A 24,639-nucleotide genomic window follows, 5' to 3' on the forward strand; every position below is an offset into this window, starting at 1 on the left:
GTGGGTTTTTTTTAAAAAAAAATTTTACCTGTGTGATGCTAGTGTAGACATCACACTAGTGATGTTTGGAGGATAATTAGATTAATTTTTTGAAACTGTCACCAATTTAACAATAGAATGAACAGTTGATTTTGCTTTCTCAAACATTAATTTAAAGGAACAGGCATATTTAATATGTAAAGCAAATTACACATTATCTATGGAATGTGAGATAGTGATAAGAGAAAGCACAAATTAAAATGTAATAAAAGTGAATGTGTTAATAAAAGAAATTACAATGAAAAATAACTATTAAAACCAAAACATCAGTCTTCACACACACACACACACGATCCCTACCAAAGTTATAACCAGACCTCACTAAAGAATGGTGACACACATACTTGGCCCTCCATAGAGCCAGCAATGCCAACGTCTGGTTCCACTAAAACCATTTTATAATGTTAATGTAGGACACTGAGCAGAAGACAGAATGGAGACACACAACCAAATATTAAGAACCAAGGTGTGGGTGGAATTGCTTCATCAGAACCTTATCACACACTCACAGAAAGGATAAAGACCAGATTAGTAATAGTAAGGTGAAGCAATGTTTTTTTGACCAGAGCATAACTATCACCTGTTCAAGATTCAAAGAGGCTTAATAAATCAAATTCATTACTAGTTGAATTCCACTGATAGAATTACCTCGAAGATAAATTTGACTTAAAACCAAACAAAAACAAATAAACATGATTTTCCCTAAATCTTGGTTTCTTAATTTGGACTTTTTATTGTTAGCAGTTTTCAATAGCAACAGTGAAATAAGAGCAGACTGAAGTAAAGTTTGGACTAAGATAAGGGACCATTAAGTGGTATAACTCAGAGCAAAATGAAATTAAAAGAATTAAAGTTAGCAATATCACACACATACCAGTTAAGTGACCAAAAAAAAACATGCCAGAGTTGCTTTATGTACATAACGTTTTTGCACACATTAATTATTAATGCATTAAATAAATATTTGGACACTGAACACATTTCAATACCAAATATACCTTGGATCCTAAAGGTGGAGAGAAAAAAAAAGGCCACAGACACACAGAATGATAGTAGATTTTTATTAACATATCTTACAATGTTGATTACTGTATTCCTAGTTTTGTACTTTTTGATGTGTTATAAAGATTGATTTAAATGCTACAGTAATGTACTGTACTTAATGATCATTCATCCAGGATACCAAACCAGAACATTTGAAGAATGCACACACCCAGACCTGCCATTCTAGTTTGGAGCTGTTATTTTTTCAAAGTAAGCTTAATATAGCAGGCTTAAAAAAGTTATGGGGGAAATCAAAATTCTAGTTTAGCAGCATGCATGTATATTCAAGTAAAATTCTTGAGTCAAGTGCTTTTTTCTCTTTCTTTTTTTAATTGACTGGTGACTAATTCACCAATACCAAAATAAACACTATGAAATACCCAGATTTTAAAGTTAAGGCTAATAATTTTACTTCACATCCATATGCAGAACCATAAAACATTCCATTTTAAATAATACACAGTAATCAATTTCTGGAGACATTATCCCTTGTAAATATAGCATCCGAGTTTCAAACTATAGATTACTTAAGTTCACGACCCCTGTAATAATGTTGTGCTGGAGATGTAAAGAATCTTTTTGCTCTTCAACCATGTTTACAAAATGGCCTAATATTCATTATGAGCAATGCAAAAATATTACAGGCTGAACTTATGATACAATATTAAAAAAGTAGTATTTTGGTAAAGACATAGCTATTCAGTTGGTGAAACAGAATAATTCTAATCTTACAAGAAGTATTCTAATACTTTTGAAATATATATATGTATACATAAAAAAAGCACACCATTATAATGTATTTGAATTGTAGATCTTGGGGAAAATTCTCAGGGCCTCACTTTAAAAAAAAAAAAAAAGTGGATTTTTTTTCGTCTGTCCACTGCTCTTGACTGCTGTACGGTCATTGTATTTCCCCTATACACTTTTCACTAGATAATGACTTTCAATGAGACCCTTAAAGAGGGATCTGTTTTCATTTTGTACACATGGTCTTAGCATTAGATGTTTTTATCTTACACATATAAATTTTATTTTACATAACAAGCTATGAAAAGTCCATAGTACCAGGAACTGCTTGATAGCACTGTATGAAATAGCCAATAAATGTCTGACTCATTTGAGAGAAAAGCTTAGTAGCAATATATTACATACCAGTATTTATCTGTAATCTTCCCTACCTACTTACAGGGTGGAGTTTAGCACAATCATGCCTATTCTCATGGATTTGTAAGACCTCTGAATATAAACTGTTTATTCGGCATTCTTCCAATGAGGATTCAGATGCATTGCTCATTCACCAGGGCCACCTCTATTGCGCTTTTTTCTTTTTAGGAAATCAAGCAGAAAGAGCACTGATTACTCTGTACAAATACAATACAGATGAACCTCTTGAGCTGACATGAAAGATCCAAAATTATGTTTTATTTGCAGGATAACCCACATGTTTCCAATCCAATCATTCTGAAACATGCACCTGGTTGGCAACGAAAGGCAGGCAGGCACGGTTGTAATTAGAACCTGCCATGTTGTAAGTCTGACAAATTTTGTACATACAGTAACATCTATATATGTTATCACCAGTAATTTACTCAACTGAAATGGCAAATTTCATTTCTGGAAAAGAAAAAATAAGAAAGAATACATGTTCTGTTTTCATAGCAAGCTACTTAATTCGCAGCTATTTCATCTATACATGGAAAATATCTATGAAATTCCTGAGAATAAATAAGGTTTTCAGCGATGCATGAAATCTTTCAACAGACCTTTCACAACAAGTGAAATGTTCTTTAAAAGTTCTATTTTTAGACCAAGTGTTACTATACAATCTCACAAATCATGTGTTTTATACAATTACAACTGGATATCAAGCAAAAATCTCAAATTAATACAAGAAAGACAAAGAAAAAATCTATCCATTATGTTTAGCAGATGTAATACACACATCATGTTTCAGCAGAAGATGCTAAATGACTCAATTCCACCCAGAGAAATATGAGTTCCTGGGACCTGTCATCCCTAAACAAGTGTAAGTAAAACATGTGTTTCTTATCATTAGTGGAATTCTAAAAATACAAAAGGAGACTACTGAATGAATTTAGATTTTTCGCACCATTCAGAATGGATTTTTAAATTGTCGTACCATTAATTTGGTAGCAAAAGCACCTAATTATTGAAAGGCTTCATATATTGACATAGTTTCACTCCCCCACCCCGTGAAAGAGCTAACCCCCCATTCAGTTAAAGCTATTGTTAGTCAAGTTGCATTCATTCATGGTAAAGGCGATGATATAATACAATAATAGTGATAGTTTACAATCCATTGTAATGTGGTCCCCATCTTTTATTGATGTGATCAAAGGTATGAGATACCCACTGCTGTTCAAGCACCTTGTATCTTTCCTTACATATATAGAGAGGTTTACCACGCCTACAGGAAGAAAAAAATCAACAGTTAATAGTGCAAAACAAACAGAAAATGTTTATATGGTGGCTCTAAGTGAATAGCAATGTTCTAACAGCCAAGTTAAATGATTTTTCCAGTTTTTTTCTTTTCAGTTTCCGTGTACATATGTATATATTTATATTATAGGATGCAGGTCTTCATTTGTTTTAAAACACACATGCATTGAAACTCTTGACAAATAAACACCTTAAAATAATGAACTAAGTGGTAAGACAACTAATGCCCAATAGCCCATATCGTAGGGAAAGCCGTGGGAGAGGGCAGTGGGGCAGCAGTCTAAGTACTGTAGTACGCTCCCTGGGTCTGCAGATAAGTGGTGCTCTGTGTAGAAAGGGCTCTATATGGTTGATCAGAAAATGTAGGAGAGGAGCGGCTGCCCGAGCAGTCTGGAATGGCACTCTAGCACCTGAAAACCTGGACAGAGCAGCACTGCGACCCCATGCACCAGACGAAGGGGCTATCGGGCATTAATGTTTCGTTTAGTTCATTATTTTAAGGTGTTTATTTGTCAATGGTTTCAATGCATGTGTGCTTTAAAACAAAGACAGGCATCCCCTTTAATTGGTGGATGAAATGGATAAAACCAAACCCAACTATGAAATATCATAGCATTCTCCTCCATTGCCTACCTAAGATGAATAGCCATAATCCTTACTTTAACCCCTTAACTCATATTACTTACGTTCTGCACGTATATCATTAGAACTTCAACAATATTCCTAATAATCAAACTTCTAGAAACAAACAAGATTTCTGTAATAACATCATCATGAACAAAACTCCCAACCCTAAACACCATATGGATTCACAGAGATGGCAAAGCCTCTACTTCTCAAATTGACATTCTGCAGGAAATTCCTGCACCGCAACGTACACCTTGCAAGTAGCACAATTCATTTCTTAGTTAACAAGTTCCAGTTCATTTTGTTTATATAAAGAATATAAATCTAATGAGCATAATATAACAAATACAATGACAACGTTTACATTTCTAAATATGTGCTACTCAGGAAGTGAGAACTTGTTAATTACTGTATCTGTTTTATTACACACTGTAAACATAGAGCAGCAAAATCAAAACATGCTTTATTAAAATGTTACCTAAGATCTCTGTCTTCTTCACCATGTGCATCTAGATAAACAGAACCCCAAAGGCAGAAACGATGGCCTCGAATGATGATGATTACAGATGCATTGATCAGAAGAAATATTCCTGTCCCAGCTCCACAGTTCTGAGAATGCTAGAAGTTATATTTTGGGGTTAGGGAGGGAAGGGTACAAATATCCTATTAATGGCTTACAGTTTTATAATAAAGAGAACATTTTATTTGAAAGACATTACTTATATGAATTTGAGTCACATCACTTACTAAGGAACAATTTGATCCTTGCCCCTACTGTATAAACTTAGACACTAAGGGTTATATGTTTCCAGGGATTTGCATGATAGAGTCTACCATACATTTTATGAATAAGCCAAAACTTTGTATATGATATGTTGCCATAATGCATATACACGAAGTTCCATGCAGATGGTTCCAAACTCAAAAATGGAATGTTGTCTACGAAAAGCAGAAGTATAACAACATGCCACCCTGGGGAAAGACTAAGCTACTACAGAAAACTGAGTGAAAGTGTTCACAACAATATTACTAACTTGCTACTTGCAGAAGTGCACAATTTGCTGTGGCAAAATGTTATTTTTTAGTGAACAGTAAGATTCTCTCAGATTATGAAGTACTCAGGGTATTTTGCTGCACACTGCTCTACAGGATGGACTCCTATTTGCAGATGTTGCCATACTTGTGTATTACGCCTCATCTTGCCCTTCGCAGTATCTACACTGGTCACAATTTTTTTAAAAAATGTCTTCTTAAAAGGTGAAACTCCTGGTTACAACAATCTATTTTTATTGTTCATGAATGACATATATATATTAATTTATGCAGTTCATTTCTGTAACTGTATTTTGCAGATTTTAGCCCTTTCCACACATTTTTACTACAAAGGAAATTTATGACCACAGAACTAAAATATAATTAATGATCTAAATATTGCAAAGTATTCTATTCTTTGTTTTATACCTTTATTGTCTGCAGTATATTTTCATAAAAATGACCTCTCAAATGTAGTCCTTATGTCCAACTATTTTAAAGTTCGATCATTTTTTCTCATACCATATTATTTTTTTGTGACTGAGTTGGAGATACTATTTTCCACTTATAAAGCACCTGTCACTTCAAGTACTTCAGAAAGGTGCTTTATAAGTGGAAAATAGTATTATCTCCAACTCAGTCACAAAAAAATAATATGGTATGAGAAAAAATGATCCAACTTTAAAATAGTTGGACATAAGGACTACATTTGAGAGGTCATTATCCTTATGGGGTTTTTTCATCATGGCAATTTTTAGGAATAAACACATGCAGAGCTCATGCTGAAAAGAGTAATGCATGGAAACATAATTTTAAAATTTAAAAGGTCAAGTGTCATTTAATCCCCAATGCCTTTAAATAACATTTTAGAGGAAATTATTAGAACTCTGCTCGTGCTGTGAAAACAGCAGCCAACTTTGAGTATAGTACAACAGTTACCATCTCAGGGTTGAAATTTGCAAGTCCATTCTACTATTAACTCTTCACAATTTAAGCCTTTTTCTTGTATTTTATCCTGGATGGGGAAGAATTCCCCCCAGAGTTCCCGGGTCTGCCCCTTCCTGCTCTCTCTGTCTCATGTGCAGCCCAAGATTTAACATGGCAGTACTCAAAAGTCCTCAGTGAAACCACCCACATCCACTCACTGATAAATAAAAAAAAGTCACTAGAATTCAAGAGTAAAGAATATATTTTTAAAATATTAAAATCACAATCTAACTCCCATGACAAAAATGCAGCCTTAATTATCTTTATTTTACAGGCGGGGAATACGAGGCACAGAAGCGTGGAAACTGAGAACACGAGCAGTTAAGGCCCAATTTTTCAGAAGTTCCTGCCTACTTTGGGTGTTTCAGTCTTGCAATGCTCAGTTCAAGGCAGTTGGGATCTGACTTTCACCTACCTGATGAAAACCTACAACATCCCTTGAAGTCCATGGGAGCTTTTTTTGAAACACAACTTTTTTTGGAAATCATCTTGAGACATCTATAGATGGAACACTAAAAAACTGAGCACCCAAAGTTAGGGGACATTTTAAAAGTTATAGCCAAAGTGACCTGCTCAAGTTTACACATCAAAAAAGTGGTGATTCAGAATAGAATCCAGGTGTGCTGACTTCCCCCTCTGCTTTTCTCTAATACTGAAAACATATTCCTACAATAAAGAGCATGTGGTTCACAGGAACACTCATGAAATGTGGAGACTTTAATTTTTCAGTTGTTGATATGAATATCCATCTAAAGATAGTACTGATAAAACAGTAAACACTGATGGCTCTTCTGTGGCTTATGTGAAATGAGATTGTGGTCTCAGTCAACTTTTTAGTGGTCAAGCAGCCACAAATAAACAAACAACAAGCCCACAAAAATCACAACCACAATTTGTAGCCTTGTTGGGAAACTTAGTAGAGCTTTATAATAATTCAAGTTTTATGTTAAGATTTCATGGGATTGAACACAGTAAATTTAAAAGACAGTGTTAAAAATCTCATTTTCAAGAACATTCTCTTAATGGTGTTATTAGCAACAAACCAGATGAATCAAAAAAAATTAAAAGATAATTATCTGTGTTGTTTACATTTCATTTAGAAAAGGAAAATAGAGCACTCAGTTTTACTTTTATTTCTGTTCAGTTTCATTTTGTAGCTTCCCTGCACCGGTACTATGCTAAAAAGCTTAGGATGAACACACTACAGGAAATTAAAAATAAACTTGCTTTCACTCACATTTAAATAAAACATCTATAAATATCAGATTGTATAAAAATTATATACAAAACTGATTTTTGGACTTAGGGTTTGGCTACACTTGCAGCTGTACAGCGCTGGGAGTTAAAGCTGTCTTCGTACAGCAGAGTAGGGAAAGCGCTGCAATCTGGCCACACTGACAGCTACCCGCACACTGTCGTGGCCACAATTGCAGCATCTGCAGCGGCACTGGGGGTGGTGCATTATGGGCAGCTATCCCAGCGTTTAAGTGGCTGCAATGTGCTTTTCAAAAGAGGGGGGTGGGGTGGAGTGTGACAGGGAGTATGGGGGAGAGAGAGAGAGTGGATTTTTGGAGCCGACACTCTGTCAGCAGCTGCCTTGCAAGTGCCGACTGGTTCACTGAAAGTAAATAGCCTTCTTTGTTTTTTTCCTCACAGATGAGATAAGCAATCTCCCCGAAACGGACCCCCCACCTCCCTCCCTCCCGCACGCCATGCGCTGCTTCTCTCCTCAAGCCCCTTCCTTCCCCTCTCTTCAAGAAAACACTAGCTGTGGGCGTTCCAAAGGGAGCTTATTCACAGCAAACAGTAGCTGTGTTTGTTTTTTTGCTAAGCAGCTCCGGGAGCCCCAGTTCACAACAAAACAAACAGAGGCCTCACAACAAAACAAAGAGTGTTATCTTTCTTTATTTAGGATTATGGGAAGGTTCCAGAGGTCAGTTACAGCATAGTAAGATTATTCCCTGTTTACACTGGCACCCCAGTGCTGCAGGAGCAGCGCTATTCTCTTTATTCCTCTCGTGGAGGTGGAATACAAGCAGCGCTGTAGCCAGGGAGATACAGTGCTGTATGTGCCTTGCCAGTGTGGACGGGGAGTGAGTTACAGCGCTGTAACTCTCAAGTGTAGCCAAGGCCTTAGAAACCATGTGATAGTTTCTCTTTAAATATATTAATACTAATTTTATAATGGCTAGTCATGTGTCAGTACTGTGGATATACTAATTTAGGAACAATCACAAAATTCTTTTCTCAAGCCAGCTTTGCAGAGATGGCAAATGTGAACTTCAGAGCAAGAGTGGGTGACAGCCACTGACTTACAGAACTGTTCCACTCATTTTGTAACACCAGCACTGGCCTCAGAGCAGACTATTTACTCTTCTTCATCATGGAGGGAGAATAAGGCTAGTTGCTGTCCAACCAAGGAAAGTAAGGACTGGTCCTTAGAGGAAGAAGTACCTACATATTCTCTCACTAAAGTTGCCTTAGAGATAAGACCAAATACCTTAAGGGCCTCCTCCTCCAGAAGTCTCCTGTGAGGTGGCTGACTACAATTTTAATTAAAACATGTTTGGAAATGAAAACTATCAGAGCTGCGAAAGGAATGCAGAACTTCTTAGCATGATTTTTTTTAAATTAAAAAATGGAAATAAAGCTACAGTTGTTTGAAATTCTCTTATTGTATAATTCTCTCTTACCAGTACACATTCACAGTAACTCTGTTGTTTGCAGCAAAGTCCTTTCAAGCATACAAAAGTACCACAAACTAGACAAACAGCAGGATCTTTAGGAACCTTGGTACAGACAGTACAAGTCTTTCTGTGATAATACTGGAAGATGGTATTATAATTTTCAGGCAACTGAAGGAGACATGGTAAGTCCCACTTGGGCTCTTGTACAAGCAAAACCTAAAAAGAAAATGATAGAAACATTTATCAGTGTGTATGTATATTTATCTGTGCTGTGAGAACTTTGTGCTCTTTGAGATGGCCCATTCTTCTACTGCATTCCACACAAGCTCCAAAGTGTCCTTTAAATGCCTTCTGACTGAAGAAGACTAGACGTGGCTTCCTATGGAGCCTATTAATGCTGCATTAAGACTTCAGCCAGAGAGCATCACACAAGAGCAACGTGCTTCTTGCCCCAAGAAGCTCAGCATACTCATAAATTGCTTTAGTAAGGTTACAAATTGACTACTGACTGCCTTTCCTCAGGGCACAATGCTTTACACCTTCTAAAGGCAACAAACTTCACAGGTAAAACATGGCCCTTAAATCTTCTTTACATTGGGGATTTGCCCTGATTATAGCCATTAGTGGACAGCTAGTGACATAGCTGCACCTAGCATGGACAGGCAAAGCTGCTACTTGTACTGAAATTTGGGACCAAACACAGTAGGGTAAAGTTAGGCTCTGAAACTGATGTGTAGGAACTTGCTTGATTTTCAAAGATATTGAGTGCTCAACGATTCTCAGTTAAGTTTCATAGAATCAGAGAATCAGAGAATATCAGGGTTGGAAGGGACCTCAGGAGGTCATCTAGTCCAACCCCCTGCTCAAAGCAGGACCAACCCCAACTAAATCATCCCAGCTAGGGCTTTATCAAGCCTGACTTAAAAACCAATAAGGAAGGAGAATCAACCACCTCCCTAGGTAACCCATTCCAGTGCTGATGGGAACTGTTATTCCCTCTGAGGTCAAAGGGAACTGCTGGACACTCAGTACATTTAGGTGCCTAAATATTAGTTTCAGAGTTTAACTTTACCCTCTTATTTTTGAAAATCTTTGCATAAAATTTTTAAAGAGCCAATAATACATTACAGTTGAATCTAATCCAGTTTTTGCGGGTTACCCACTTAAGGGCACATATGTGTGAGGATCTTTCTTACAAATTACTGTTCTGTTCACAAGAGTTTGTTATAAAAACTGAAAGAGGGCTCATTTGCAAAACACAGTAAAACAGCAGTGTTCTTTTTCAAACATAAAAACGATATCAATAGTTTTATGACCACGGCTCAATGGTCTATCGAATGAATCAGATCTACTGACGGCAAGAACATTTTGTGATTACCATTAGGGTTCAAGTTTTCAAAACAATGTTGTACCTGCAGAATACGCAAGTGAAACAGATGCAAGCACAAAACACACATATTGTGGGTTCAACTGTGCACTTTGCCTGCTTATTTTGTCATGATAAATTTAAAACACAGCATTATACATACACACACAGCATAACTAGAATCAAGGAATTCCATTCTTACACATCAGCACTGTATGGGGGTGCAAATTTTTTTACGTACCTTCACTTGTTCTGCATGTCTGTCTGCAAATGAAGCCAATTCTAAGCACCACTGTGATATCATATTAAATGCTGGCACTGGCCAATCAAGGCAAGAGGCACTGGTGAATTGATGTGGTGACTGAAAAGATGATAACAGACCCAGGCAGTTTGCAAGAACTGTAAATTCTTCATCTTCCTTTTAGACATGAAACAAGAAAGACTTGATCATTTTGTGTTATAAGCTCAAAGCACAGCACTGTATCAATTAATACGTAAGTGACTGGGAGGGAGCATGGCAGAGCGAGGCTCTGCTATACCTTCTTCTCTGGTGGTGTAAAATTCCTGCGGGACCTTACATCAGAGGTGCAAGTTAAAACTGCCCCTGAACTTGGGTGAAGTGGAGAATGAAGCCCACAAAATGTTAGCTTACATTTCACAGACCTAAGACTGAAGTCCAGTTTGAATGGAAGTACTGTATTCTCTACAAATCCAGAACAAGTTTTAAGATTATTTTGGTGATATATTTGAGAGGCAGAGAAATCGGTGTAAGGCCTCCATGTTACAAACACACATGGGCTTAATTTTAAACATGAGTAGTCCTACTGATTTCAATGGAACTACTTACATGCTTAAAGTTAAGCACATACATACATGTTTAGAACTGAAGCCTAAATTGATAATTAGAGAAAAGGAAGAAAACATAAAAATAAGGCCATACATTTATGCAGAGCACATTGGAAACCCAGGGATGAAATGAATGGGATAAAACAATACAGGGAAAGGGCAGAAAGAGAAAAAAATGTGAAGTATTCATAAATGAATTACAATATGTCCAAGATGCATGCCAGCCAGCAATAAGTATATGATTAGGAATAATAATAATAATAATAATAAAAGACCAATCTGGATAAAGATATGCAGAGTAATCAAGGATGAGAGAGAAGTGGCTACAAAGTATTAAATGACATATGATGAGAGGACAAATTATAGAATGAGGATTAGGGAGTGTAAAAATGGAAAGAAAATTTAAATAGGAGAAAGTAAAGGAGCTTGCACAAAAGATTAAGCCAAAGATTATCACATTTTTCATTGGAACAACAGAAATCAGCAAAGGAGACATACGGCTTTTAACAAATATAGAATATAGCTGATTGACAGAAAAGATACTACAAATACACATATTAATTTGTAAAATAGGACAGTAGATGGATGACAGAAACAAGATCAGGAAAATATACATTGAATGACATTAGGATTGTTTCCAAAAGGGTATGAATGAAATGCCTGAGAGCCATCAAGTTCTAAGGCAAGACAAGATTCACTGCAGAATTATGGGGTGAAAGCTGCAAGAGATACAGGGCAAACATACTTGATCAACTGGCAAAATAGGATAGAAAAGACCTATTTACTAGGATCCCTTGCCAATGAAACTTTAGTCAATGCAAAGCAGATAATGTTTTGTCCAGTCTAGTTTTAAAATGCAACAAGAAGGGTTCTAATACTTTTTCTATGGAGATCATTTTACTATCTAATACATCTCCCTGATATAGTCTAGTCATACTACATTTTTCATTTAATTTCTTACCATCACTCCTAATTATTCCCCTTTTACTATGCTATTATTTCTCCCTTTTCCTCCTTAGTGCCTATGTCTTTTAAATAACTGTAAACTTATGCCCCCCATTAATCTGTTTAAGCAGGTGCAGGTTGCTATGGCAGAACAGGAGTTATTGCTGGTGCTGAGGAGCATTAAATACTTACAGTCAAATGTGCATACTGTAGTCTGATGGATGCTAGTAGTTTTTTGGGGTGGTGGCTAGTAAGACTGTCCAGAATGACTCCATCTTGAACATGGGAGTATGTATGTGAAGTGGAAAGACCGTCTTTTGATTATAACGTAAACCTAGTAGGACCATGAGAATAGCTGGTCTGAAGAGAAAGACATCCCTGTTCCTATCACTTTTCTAATTTAATTGTCCACTTGCGTCAGTTCAAGTACATATTAAGCAAAAAACCATCCAGCTAGAGACTGAGTTTGCCCACTTGCAGAAAAAAAAAAGGGAAAAGGCAATGAATATATTTAAAAAAATGAGTTTTGAGAAACAGGGAGACTCATCAAGAAGAGAAATACAGAAAGATGGCTGCCATTATTGAGAACTGCAGAAGGAAAGGATCTCTCAGCTATAGTGGCAATACTGTGCAGAAGGTCTGATTTAGGAGACCACTGCCAGAAGAGAGTGGTGGGATAAGGTCAAGATCGACTGAGTCAATAAAAACTGAAAGGCAATAGAATATAGAATGACTATAGTAGACTAGAAAAAGAATAGGAGAAAGGGCGAGATGAGTTGCAGTCAAGGCTGACCCACAACTCTATCTTTCCTACTCCTCACTGGAAAGGATAGGGGAGGAGCAAAACTGCTCTTTTGCTATCTCCCTTTTAGTACAGGGAGCCAGCCAGTATCTGGGTTTATTCTCTTCCAGGAAATATGTGGCAATTGTTTTAAATACCATCACTTAAAAGAAAAAAGGCAGTACCTGGCTATTTAAAGACCTCCTCCTGCTCCTCCAGTAGAATCAATGACCACTGAAATGGCTACTCGGGTTTCCTGCAACTCCCAAGGTGGCCAGAGATAAGGAGCGTCACCTTAAGCAGGGAAAAAGCCTGGTCCAGATCTCACCCCTCCCACCAATTTGGGTATCTAAATTCCATCAGGAAGCATGAAAGAAATGTGGAGAAAATCAGCAGCAGCATTAGGCATTGTAAGAAGCCTGTCTGAGGATTTGCCAAGAGCTAGAGCAAAGGAAATGTAGCATCATCTGAAGTGGCCTCGAACACCTGCACAGAAGCACCTCATGGATGGATCTGTATTTCAGTGAACTACAAGACAGAGAATCCTGTGTTAATGCAGTTTTCTAGTTTACTGAAGTACAGATGAATTAAGTTTTATTGCAATTGTGATAATCAGTCCAATCCTATTCTGCTATAGATAATGTGCTGGTGAATATCCAGCAATTCTTGACTCTAGGCATGTAACTGCTTCAGACTCACTCATTAGAGTTTAGCTTGGAATAACCACATTCCTAAAAGCAATTACCATTTAAGATGTAAACTCCTGCAGAGTCCTAAATCCTACAGTATTTTCACGTTCATTTCAAATGAAATAAATGAAAAGGGAAAAATAGGGAAAAATCCTAAAATCTCTCTGGTCATTACTGGGATTCTGTCAATTTTTTTATGATGAAAAGATGACAAATTTTTTCCTTACCCATTTTTCTGCCAACTGTACATCTGAAATTCTGTAAGTGTTAATGGGAAATCTTCCTTCAGGGGGAGGGATAGCTCAGTGATTTGTGCATTGGCTTGCTAAACCCAGGGTTGTGAGTTCAATCCTTGAGGTGGCCACCCAGGGGGCTGGGACAAAATCAGTACTTGGTCCTGCAAGTGAAGGCAGGGGGCTGGACTTGATGAACTTTCAAGATCCCTTCCAGTTCTATGAGATAGGTATATCTCCATATATTATTATTTCCTTAGGGGATATACTGGTAGAGCATTAGGACACACCCACCTCAGAACAGCTCACTCATCTAACTGTAGATACATTACCAGAACTGGCTAATAGTTAGCAGCAAGTTAAAGAATCGGGAGGAACGGAATCAGGGCCTCACCCCTGGCAGTTTTAGCAGGGATTGGATGGAATGGGTCCTGTTCTATATTTGGGGACTGGAGTCTCTGACGAAATTTCTTCTGTGACAGAAACACTTTTCAAAACAATGGACACAATCAACACTCTTAAATGGGATAGGAAGACAGGCGCTCTTCCTGAAGTCTAATCACAAAATTGTTTGGTGCTGCAGACAGGCTGCCGCCTCAGTCACTGGTGAGTGCACCCTCAGATGATCATCATCCAAAAATGCACCTCTGTAAAAATCTGTACCTTTGTGCTCAACGGTGGGTTGTCAGTGTAATGAGCATCTGGGTAAACACTCATATAGTAAGTGAAAAAGTACTGTATATACTCATTCATAAGCTGAATATTTTTGGTAAAAAAGTGATGCATCAAACAGTGGGGGGTCATAACAATGGGTCTACACTAAAATGTGATGATTTTAAACTCTATAGAATCATTTAATTGAATTTTTAATACATTGTTGTTTTGTTTACCTGGAGTGTCTGCGGGCATGTGAATGCTGTGGTAAACAAAACGTCCAGGCCTGCTAGCGGCTTACCCTAACAGGCCAGGAGCCAAAGTTTGCCAACCCCTGAAATATAGGGTTGGCTTATGAAAGGGTCATACATTTTTTTGCTATTTTTATCTATCCATCTTGGGGGGTCAGCTTATAAACGAGCAGGCTAATGAACGAGTATATACGGTAAGTAAAAACTGAAACAGTAAGTGAAAAAGGTGCTGGTAATGGGTATCAGATATTTTTGTATCCCACTTTAATCTGGGTGTGAATATGTACCTTTTTCAAGTTGACTGGCCATGAAGTCCCCAGAGAGAGACATAAGGCTTGATAAGAGTCTCTACATCTGGAACATGAGATATTTCATGTCTTGACTGCAATTGAACTAATGGAGTGTCTCAGTGAGTCCGTGGGCACAACCACCCTGACTTATTTGGCTAATAATATCTTCACCCAAGAGAATATTGTGGGAAGCATCTTGGAACTACGATAACCCAAGGGAATCATAATGAGGATGCAGAGGAAGGATATATAGTTTCATATTAACGCCAATAACAATTCTCTGTGTGTTCCACTTCTGGAGAAGTCTCCTGCCTGCACAATAATGGCATCCTTTGCAGGTGTTGCCATTGCTGCATCCTCTTTAAATGATATGATGCAAATGGTTTTGGCTGTTGGCTTTAGTTTTTTACCTTCTGCTGGTTCATTCTCCTTCTCTACTTGTTTATAATGACTTTCAGCAGATTTCTTTGTTTCCTTTTCTAAGCTCTGGGATAAATATTATTTGCAGGTAACTTAGCCTCATCTTGCTCAATTTGAAAGCCAAGTGTCTTGATTACCTTCTTTTACACAGTTTCAAATTTACCTGGCCCTTTTATAGATGGGCCTCAGAAGTCATTCTGATTATTTTAGAGGCAGACTAGTGCTATTAATTTAGGCAGACTTAGGAAACCAGACTGTGAAACAAATAAATTCATTTTGGAGAAACTTATTTAAAGCAGGGAATTCTTGATAGATATTTTCTCCCACTGGCCTTCAAGTTCACATGGAATGGTTGCTATGACTATGCACGGGACTGCTCCCCTCCGACAGTATTTATTCCTCTGGAAGAGCTTGGAGGGATGTGGCTGCTCCCTAAGCCTCCTTCTATGGGGCCCTGAACCTTTCCCTTTATCCATACATATGGCAAGGACAAGTATTGCAGGAAAAGCAGAGGCACTCCTTTTGTCATACAGCAGGTCTCTCCATCTCCTGAGTTCATGTTAATAAGCTACACGGTGAAGAGGAGATCCTTGCGCTGTGGAAGTAAAGCCAAATAAACCAAGCCCATAAAAGAGCCATGAAGTTATCCTGTCAGCAAGATAGATAGATACATTTGATAAAAAACCCAGTTCTGTGAGAAGGATTCACAATAGGAAGAGGACACAAACAAAGGCAGGATCACTAATTACTGCTGATTTCCCTTGACTAGAAGCCAGAATTTGAGGAACAGGTGGTTGGCAGGTCACAGTGCCACCTGCTGGAAGCAGATAAACTTCTGAGGGAAGAAGACCCTCCCACACACACAGGATTGTCAGACATACCTTTAAGATGGAATACTATTATAAATGAAAAATACATTTTCCCTATCTCAGTTCCCCTATGCACAAAATGAACTCCCTGTCCCCGTTTACTAAGCCATACTGTCTCACCACTCAAATCTCTATTAAACATTTTATCTGATCTTAAAAATAACTTTTGGAAATTTATATTTTATTACACACTCACACCCCCATCCATCTATTCACACAAAATAAAATAACTTTATTAAGGTTGCAAAGTTAAACACTCAAAAGTTAGGAAATGCCAGAATTAAAGTGGCCTGGGCTATCGTATTAAAATATAGTATCTCTTAATTCTTGATGGAATTATTTTAACAGATATCAGAGGGGTAGCCGTGTTAGTCTGGATCTGTAAAAGCAGCAAAGAATCCTGTGGCACCTTACAGACTAACAGACGTTTTGGAGCACGAGCTTTCGTGGGTGAATACCCACTTCGTCAGACTACATGCATCTGACGAAGTGGATATTCACCCACGAAAATTCATGCTCCAAAACGTCTGTTAGTCTATAAGGTGCCACGGGATTCTTTGCTTATTTTAACAGGTTACTTGCACAAAGAAGAAAATTCTGCGGAGGCTGAGGTTAAACATTTTGGGGAGGGAGTTGGTTTTTGTTTTTTTTTTTTTGTTTGTTTTTTAGCATAAATGTACACAAAATAAAGTTACACTATGGCCAGTGATTTCACTCTATATTTTGTCTTTTGCACGCAAAAGAGCCAATTCTGAAACCCTTCCGTCACAAACCTCCTCTGGGCTTCTCTGGGAGTTATAAAAATGAAAAGGAGGAAGTATCTGGCACATATTATATTGTAAAGTTACCAGTTTTTCTTGTCATGACACTTTCTACAAAAATATTTGAAATATAGATTCTTACAGTGTATTTGAAATCTTTCACAGGTGTCAGACATGAAGCAATGTTACAGCTAAACAAATATCTGCTCTAAATAATACAAAAATGTTGGACCTTTTCTCTTTTGGGGTGGAGTAATACATGTTTCAATTATACCATATAAAACTTTCAACAGAAAAAAACAAACAAACAGTGTCATTTCTTGCCTCCCCACATTGTACCTGACAACTGGGTAATTCCCCTCCAAAAAGATGATGTTGAAGAAGGCAGGTGATCCTGAGGAAAGGCAGGCAGAACTGCTGCAGATAACCCTCTATTGAGTCAGGAGTCCAAACACTAGAGCTAACCTAGAGTGGAAAGAGAGGTTATGAAATTCTGCTTTCCAAATGCTAATAGTTCACTAATAATCTCAAATGATTTTGTTACAAACAAATCTGGGATGTAGCATCTTCCAGTTAGGCATTTTCTCTCTCAAAAAAGCTGTTTTATACAGAAAGCCAACTTTAACAGAAGCAAAGGCTTCTGGTCAGTTAAGAAACAAAAAAAAAAAAAAAAACTCATTTAATTTCAATCTTTTCAGACAACTTTCCTAACAAAAAATGTCCATATCGGACATAGTGGGAAAAGGATTTGGCTAGACAAACTAACCCAGAAGAATGGGCTTTGATCTGAAAAAGAGGACCTTTAGCAGTTTGTAGCACAAAAAAAGAAAATATCTTCAAGATACCATTTCAATGGTTCTTACGCCAGTCAGATTAAAATATGTATATAGATTGAATGGAGATAAATGTTGGAAAAACTACAGTGAGAGATTTTATGCATACGGTGGACATGTCCAATCATTAGAGAATATGGAGACATGATTTGTAATCAAATATTACAAAGTGCTGAATATTTATTACCAAATGATCCTTTGCTAATCCTCCTGGGGCTTCCTAGCAGAAGTGGTCACACCCAAAGATATTAAGAATTAATATCTCATCTGCTAAGAGCCACTAGACTACTAATAGCCTCCCATTGGAAAAAGAAAAATAGTTCAACACTAGAGGAATGATTTAAAAAAAAATATGGGTGGTGGATGTTATGGAAAAATTAACACATCAACTATGCACCCAGCAAAATAGACATACGACAATAGATGCTTAGATTTTTTTTACCATTCAATTCACTACTCAGACAAAATACATTCTCTGAAGAAGGAAAAACAAAAACAAAAACGCACACAGGTCCAGTATTTGATTATTAACATTTACAGACATGCCTGGTTTGATCAAGTAGAGTCAGTAGTTTCATTCAGTTTAATAAAATCACCAGAAATAACACATCATGAGTGGTGTAAAGAGGCTCAGTGTAATTTGTTAGCACCCTGCTAAACAAAGATTTAATGACAACATTACTGCATAATATTTCCAAAACAAACAAAAGCTCGTTTTGTTTCTATTTACATGGTAATGATTTGTAAACCTGTTAAAACTTCCTAAACAAAAAACTGTAAAAAAAATACCATTGCTAATTCTTCAGTTTCTCCTTCCTCAAACATCTTCCCTTTAGAGAGCTCAGAAATCACATGACTCAGTAATACTTCCCAAGACTTTTCTCCATTGGATGTATTCTGTGAATAAAGAAAAAGGCAGACTCAAATTGCACCAGTCATACAAAATAAGGAGAAAATTGTTTCTATAGAAGCAGCAAAGGTGAAATATATTTCCTTTAAAGCAACACGCACATTTGGACTCAAAGAGAAGAGGTACATATTATATCGGAAGGGTGATGTTTTAAGCACAAATAAATACTTCATAACAATACATAGGATGTAGAAATTGAAACAATATTTGCGTAGTGAAAAGCTACTAAAATCAAATACAATTCAGATGGAATATATTTAGCATATGCACTGAGGTTAAGTGACAGTTTTGAAACTGTAATTTGCTATAATGCATTAATTAAACTGAACCAAGAAAAGCTTGCAATTTAAATATACTGAATGAGAAAGAAGCTATCAAAAAATGTAATGCTATGTAGAGAATGGGTAACATTTATACAGACAGGGAAAAATTGTTCAGTGGAATTTATTTTTTTAATCAGCCACTTAGCTTTGGGTCATAATAATTATGTGTCAAGAAAGCTAATAATTACAGAAAACCATGAGAAATAAGCGGCATATTTCCATAAATGTCTTCCTAGAAATTACACAAAAATACCCACAAGAAGAAACAATATTAGATACAAACTTTAGTTCATGTGAGAAAAGTATAAACATGAGCAACAGAAAAAGACAAAATGTTACCAGGATGATTATTTTAAAAAAAATACCAAAACAAACGAAGTGAGCTGTAATATATAAAAAGCTCTACCATACAATGCTGTATAAAAACTGACATTCATTTCCCCAATATACAAGGTTAATCGTCTCTTTCTAAGAGTTTAAACTCCTAATTGAGGATGAAATTCACCACAGGGGACAGGCCAAATCCCTTTCCCCCATTTAGGCCTTAGCTCTAAGCCAATGGTCTCCAATCTTTTTTGTTGGAGGCTCCTCTTGTGATGATTTAGCAAAGAGATGTTCCTCTTTTCACCCTGTGTTCCATCTCTCCACAACTCTCAGTACCACTATATTTCCTTTCTTCTGCCCATTTACACTTTCATCTATTATTTCCATCTATTCTTAACCCTCCCCTTTCTCTCTCAATCTTTTTTCTTCTTTTGCTCCCTCCTCACTACTGCTTCTCCTTCCTTATCCCCCAGTCACCAAAAGGCTACATACAGCTTGCAGAGTGATTAAGGCTTCACTGGGCTGGGTTTCAGGTAATCTCATGGCTGAACTGAGTATGAAAAGGAGTAAAGAAAATAAACTTGACATTGAGCTACTACCTGAACCTGTATCCCTGTACACATGCCAGCTATACTAAGGCATCCGCCAGAAACAGGCAGGCTGCTGTCAGGAGCTACCAGAGATTGCCACTATTGGACTATGTCTGCTGAAGGGTGCAGGTTGGATTCTGTGTCCAGTGGGTAGTTCTCTGCCTCTCTCACGCTTTACCTAAATTGGCGTATGAAGCTGTCAGTGGGCTCTCTGTACTGGGGGAGGTGGGAGGGGAAGGTGGCGTGGGAGGGTTAGAAGAGGGGAAAGGATATGTCAATCTTCTTGAATTGACAGACTTTCAGTTACCATTCACTTTGATTTACCTACACAACCCACGAACAGCCTTCAGCAGCAGTGTGTCATAGAATGTAAAAACTACTACCCACATAACAAATGTTAACATCTGTCAGCGACAGCCATGCCAATGAAAATGCCAGTTTTTCTTTCTAGAATACAAAAATATGCTACCAATGTATATTTAGCTATATGTCAAGAGGTTTCACCACTTGTGACTCTAGGTGCCTTTAAGATGAAAAAAAACTCTTGTTACTTCATAAATCCCTTTACTGATCCATGAACATAATTTGCAACCTTAAGGCACAAACTGCCTTATGTGCTAAAAAAGCTATTACTCTGCTAGAGAGAAAAAGTCTTAGCATGTAGCAAACCTGACTACAGTATGCCATCATTCTCTATTTTTATACAACAAAATATTTCATTGTAGCTAGCTGTTGAAACATTTAAAATATATGTTCAGATACAACTTGACCCACTCTACTAGCATTTTATGAACGATAAATAAAAGCTGCCTACATTTATCAAACTGATTGTGAAAGAATATAAACTGGCAGCGCTTTCAAGCACTCTCTATCACAGATTTACACCCGTAAAACTGTCTGTCACTTAGGTCTCATTTAGATAAACAAAAAAGTGCACAGACCTCATGCTAAAATTGTGGGTTTGAAATTGAACTCTTCTTATGACAGTATCCTATGGAAAAACATTTATTTAACAATAATGCAGCATCCGTCCCATTGCACAGTAGCCTCAGACACCAAAGAGCTCATACAGACAAAACTAAATTTCGTTACTTAACCCCCTCTGGACAAACTACTGACTTGCATTTAAAAACTGTAGGTGTATGTGCTGACAAGCATGGCTAATTTGTGATTACATGGGAAAAGTAGACCAGGTGTCTCAGTTTCCTCTTAAATACTACCAATGGCAGGAAGGAGGATTACCTGCCTGGCCCACAATATGGCTAAATTCCTCCTCTGGTTCCTTAGCCAGCTGTGCATCACATATTGCATTTTGAGAGGATTGCACATGGCTAGTGATTAATAACTATGAACAAAACTAGAAAATTCTATATTTTCTTTGCAGACAACTTGCTTTTTTATTTACTGAAATGAGTATATTAGACTGATATCAGGCACATCTAACAGGACTTAAATTTTACAGTGAGAGGAATATTCTATTCTATTCTTTCCCATTATAACTAGCTAAAGAATCAATTTTTTAAAAAAGTCTTATTCTCAGTCTATCAATCAGTTCTTTATCAATGGCACATTGTGAAACTTCCAAAACCTCTTCATGTAAGTGTCTTATCTGATTTCCACTGTCATTCAAACACATAAAATTACACACACAGAAAAGAACAGGCAGGACTTTCTGTTTGTGAGAAGCAGAAGAATAATATTCTGCACTGGGGGAATGACCAATCGTAGCATGGTTGGACCTAATGAAAAATTTTCTCTCTGTTTCAACAGTTAATTAACAATTTCCAATAACCAATTTTGAGATCTAAGTTGACTTTGGACAGGTCACCTTAAAAATTTGGTCACTAGATACAGAGGCAGTATGTAAGCTTTTAAGCACAACTCTGCAAATCTATAGTATAACAATATTAGAACTGATATATTACAAAGAAAATTACTTATGCCAAAATGTGTAGTAGAGTCCACTGAGACTAAGCTAAAATGAAACAACAGTAGTTGAATAAGAGATGAAATTCTAATGATGCTAAGCCACACTGATTCTACATTAAGCTTACCATTGAATTGATATAATATACTAATAAATGCTTCATAAATTTAATAAACAATGTTGTCAATATATAGTTTTTAGTAAACTGACCAACCTTTTTCAGAGCTCCTGAGTTCTTCCATGCCACCCTGTCTTCAGCACTGCATTTTACAGAAAATGCTACCAGGGCTTGGGTATACAATAATGTAAACAGCACCTTTACAATGCAGGTAAAGTGTTCTATAAAGTAAACAAAGAGACATTGTGTTTCACATTTTTTAAACCATGACTTCAATTTATTATAGACCAATTACACAGTCTCTTTCAATTTGCAAACATAATGCTTCTCAAATGAAGAATGAATTCACTATGAAAAAATTCAAAACGCACAAAATCATTTTTAAAGTACAAGCTTTGGGACTCTCCCACCCCACAGGGTCCTAGAGGCCATGCTCCAGCCCAAGCCCGGAAGTCTACACAGCAGTGAAACAGCCCTGCAGCCCACGCTGTATCAGCCCAAGCTGGCTGGCATGGGGCAGCCGTGAGGTTTTCTTTGTTGTGTAGACATACCCTCGGTGCTTTAGAAAGTTATAGCAGACAGCCCTGGAGCCTGTGAAGTCTTCAATGTACAAAAGAGGTACAGTGCAAGAATCCTTTCACTGCCCTGAAAATTCACCTCAATTTTGATCAGCAGTGACTTCCTTCTAGGGGACTTCACAACATTTGTCATGCTCACGTTACAGTAAAGAGGTACTGATAAGATGTTTACCACAATCGACTGTGAGTTGTAGACTAGAGCAAATTGTGTATCCTATCATGTCAGCAAACCTGATTCAAATATCTTGGGTTAATCACAGTTGTAACAAATACTGAAATAGGTGCTGAATGACCCAAATAATCACAACAGGGGCACTCAGCACATTTGTTTAGCTTAATTCCTGACCCTCCACTTTCATTTTTCAGATACTGAAATTCCAGCCCTGCCACAAGTCACTAGTTCCTGTTTAATACAGTACAACACCTATGGTACTGTATTAAAACAGAGCTGAGATGTGGAGCTAAGATAAATCCTGTTGTATTCTTGTATATGCATTATGTTTCAACTTTTTAGAAAGAGCTTTCTCTTTTCTTTCAGAAGCCCTCATAATTGTATTTATATATGTATGCATGTGTGTGGCTGTAAACACATACTATATAGATATATAGATTACATAGACAGATAGGACATCTCTCCCCTGTAAGAAGGCTCCAGTGCAGGGAACTGCTCTGAAATCAGGTATGAGCAGCAGGCAATCAGAGGCAGAACCAGACTTCACAACATTTGAAAGAGAAGAAAGGTGAAAGTTAGGGTTAAGGTGCAGATGTGCTAAATGTCCCTTTTTCTCACCTGATTAGAGGCTTACAGCACTCCCTGCTCCAAACAATTTCATTTATGTTCAATTTTGCAAATTGACTTCAAAACTTAAGTTTCCACCACCTACCCCTTTCCTACTTCAAGTCAAATCAGTCCCATACTAAGTGGACAGTCTTCCATACTAGCATCAATGTAACTCTGATTCATATTAAAAATAATGGGAGTTAGGCACTTAAAACAAGTTCTCCCCAGATTTTGGTAGCAATGTGGTTCACTTTTAGTTAAATAATATGATGCAACAACAAACCAAAACTGACTTAAATTCACTCCTCCTTAACCAAGGGCTGAGTGAGCTTCGTGCATGAAAACAAACTGGAGTTGAATTGGACCGAATTAAGTGCTTATCCAGCATATGAGCAGGACTGAGGGGTTGCAGCTGGGGTTCTTGGTCCTCGGACCCAACATCAGACTGCAGGATTAATTTGTGAATTAGTGTCCATTTTCGTCTTTTTGTTTAATAAATGTTCACAAGAAATCCATACACACACAGAAACCTATGGATTTGCACATTCTTTAAACACTATCTGAACAGCATATATTTACTAAGCACAATTTACATCTAAATGGTTTATGTAATTGAAAAGGTTCTAGTTTTTGTATCATCATATGCATCCCATGTTAAACAAACCAATGCACAGGCTTTACTTCTTATTTCAACTTAAATACACCAGTTTTCTTATAATGGATTTCATAGTATATGTCATCTTCTACTCCCACATCCTCCCCAGAGAGGGCAATCTCCTGAGCCTCTATCACAGCCCCCTACAACCTGATCCCTTCTTTCTTCCCTCTTCCAGAGGCTCCATTGTCATGGCGTTTCCACCTCCAAAGATTAACGCAGGGAGGGAGATCCACAGTTAAAGGCCATGCATGTACCCGCATGTACATGTGCAGTTTTACATGGCTGCATCTACAGACACTTAATTCCATTCTAGTTTAGGACTGAGCTCAGGTTCTCAATTCTGATCCCCTTCGTGGCAGCACAGAGATTTGAGTCAGCAAGAGACAGTATATATATTTTACATCATGAAAGGGTAAATGAAAAAAATACAACTTCATAATTCTTACTGTAAAACTGGGACACCCTCCTAACCCAGTCTGCACAGCCACTACCTTTGTCTCCCCTTCAAATCTCTTAGGAAGACTCACCTCTGTCATGTTACCTCTGATAGCAGGACTCTGTTATGATGCCTAGTGATAATAGCTAGGGAGGTGGCCTTCCTTAGAGTTTCTCATGC

The 24,639-nt window shown here is 37.4% G+C and overlaps 1 protein-coding gene across 4 annotated transcripts in view; it reads right to left on the bottom strand.

Moving 5' to 3' along the window:
- Positions 1 to 1,083: 1,083 nt before the first annotated feature.
- UBR3 (ubiquitin protein ligase E3 component n-recognin 3) overlaps positions 1,084 to 24,639 on the bottom strand; it is a 217,063-nt gene continuing 193,507 nt past the window's right edge. For all 4 annotated transcript variants that reach the window (XM_030580246.1, XM_030580243.1, XM_030580245.1 and 1 more), the window contains 7 exons: positions 22,103 to 22,227; positions 18,604 to 18,711; positions 17,321 to 17,446; positions 10,484 to 10,660; positions 8,883 to 9,092; positions 4,649 to 4,788; positions 1,084 to 3,511 (listed from right to left, as the gene is read on the bottom strand). In XM_030580246.1, coding sequence (XP_030436106.1) covers positions 3,394 to 3,511; positions 4,649 to 4,788; positions 8,883 to 9,092; positions 10,484 to 10,660; positions 17,321 to 17,446; positions 18,604 to 18,711; positions 22,103 to 22,227 — 1,004 coding nt within the window. In that variant the 3' untranslated portion in view covers positions 1,084 to 3,393. The remainder of the gene's footprint in view (positions 3,512 to 4,648; positions 4,789 to 8,882; positions 9,093 to 10,483; positions 10,661 to 17,320; positions 17,447 to 18,603; positions 18,712 to 22,102; positions 22,228 to 24,639) is intronic.

The sequence above is a fragment of the Gopherus evgoodei genome, chromosome 11 (genome assembly GCF_007399415.2).
Source record: "Gopherus evgoodei ecotype Sinaloan lineage chromosome 11, rGopEvg1_v1.p, whole genome shotgun sequence".
In the NCBI taxonomy this organism is placed as follows: Eukaryota; Metazoa; Chordata; order Testudines; family Testudinidae; genus Gopherus; species Gopherus evgoodei.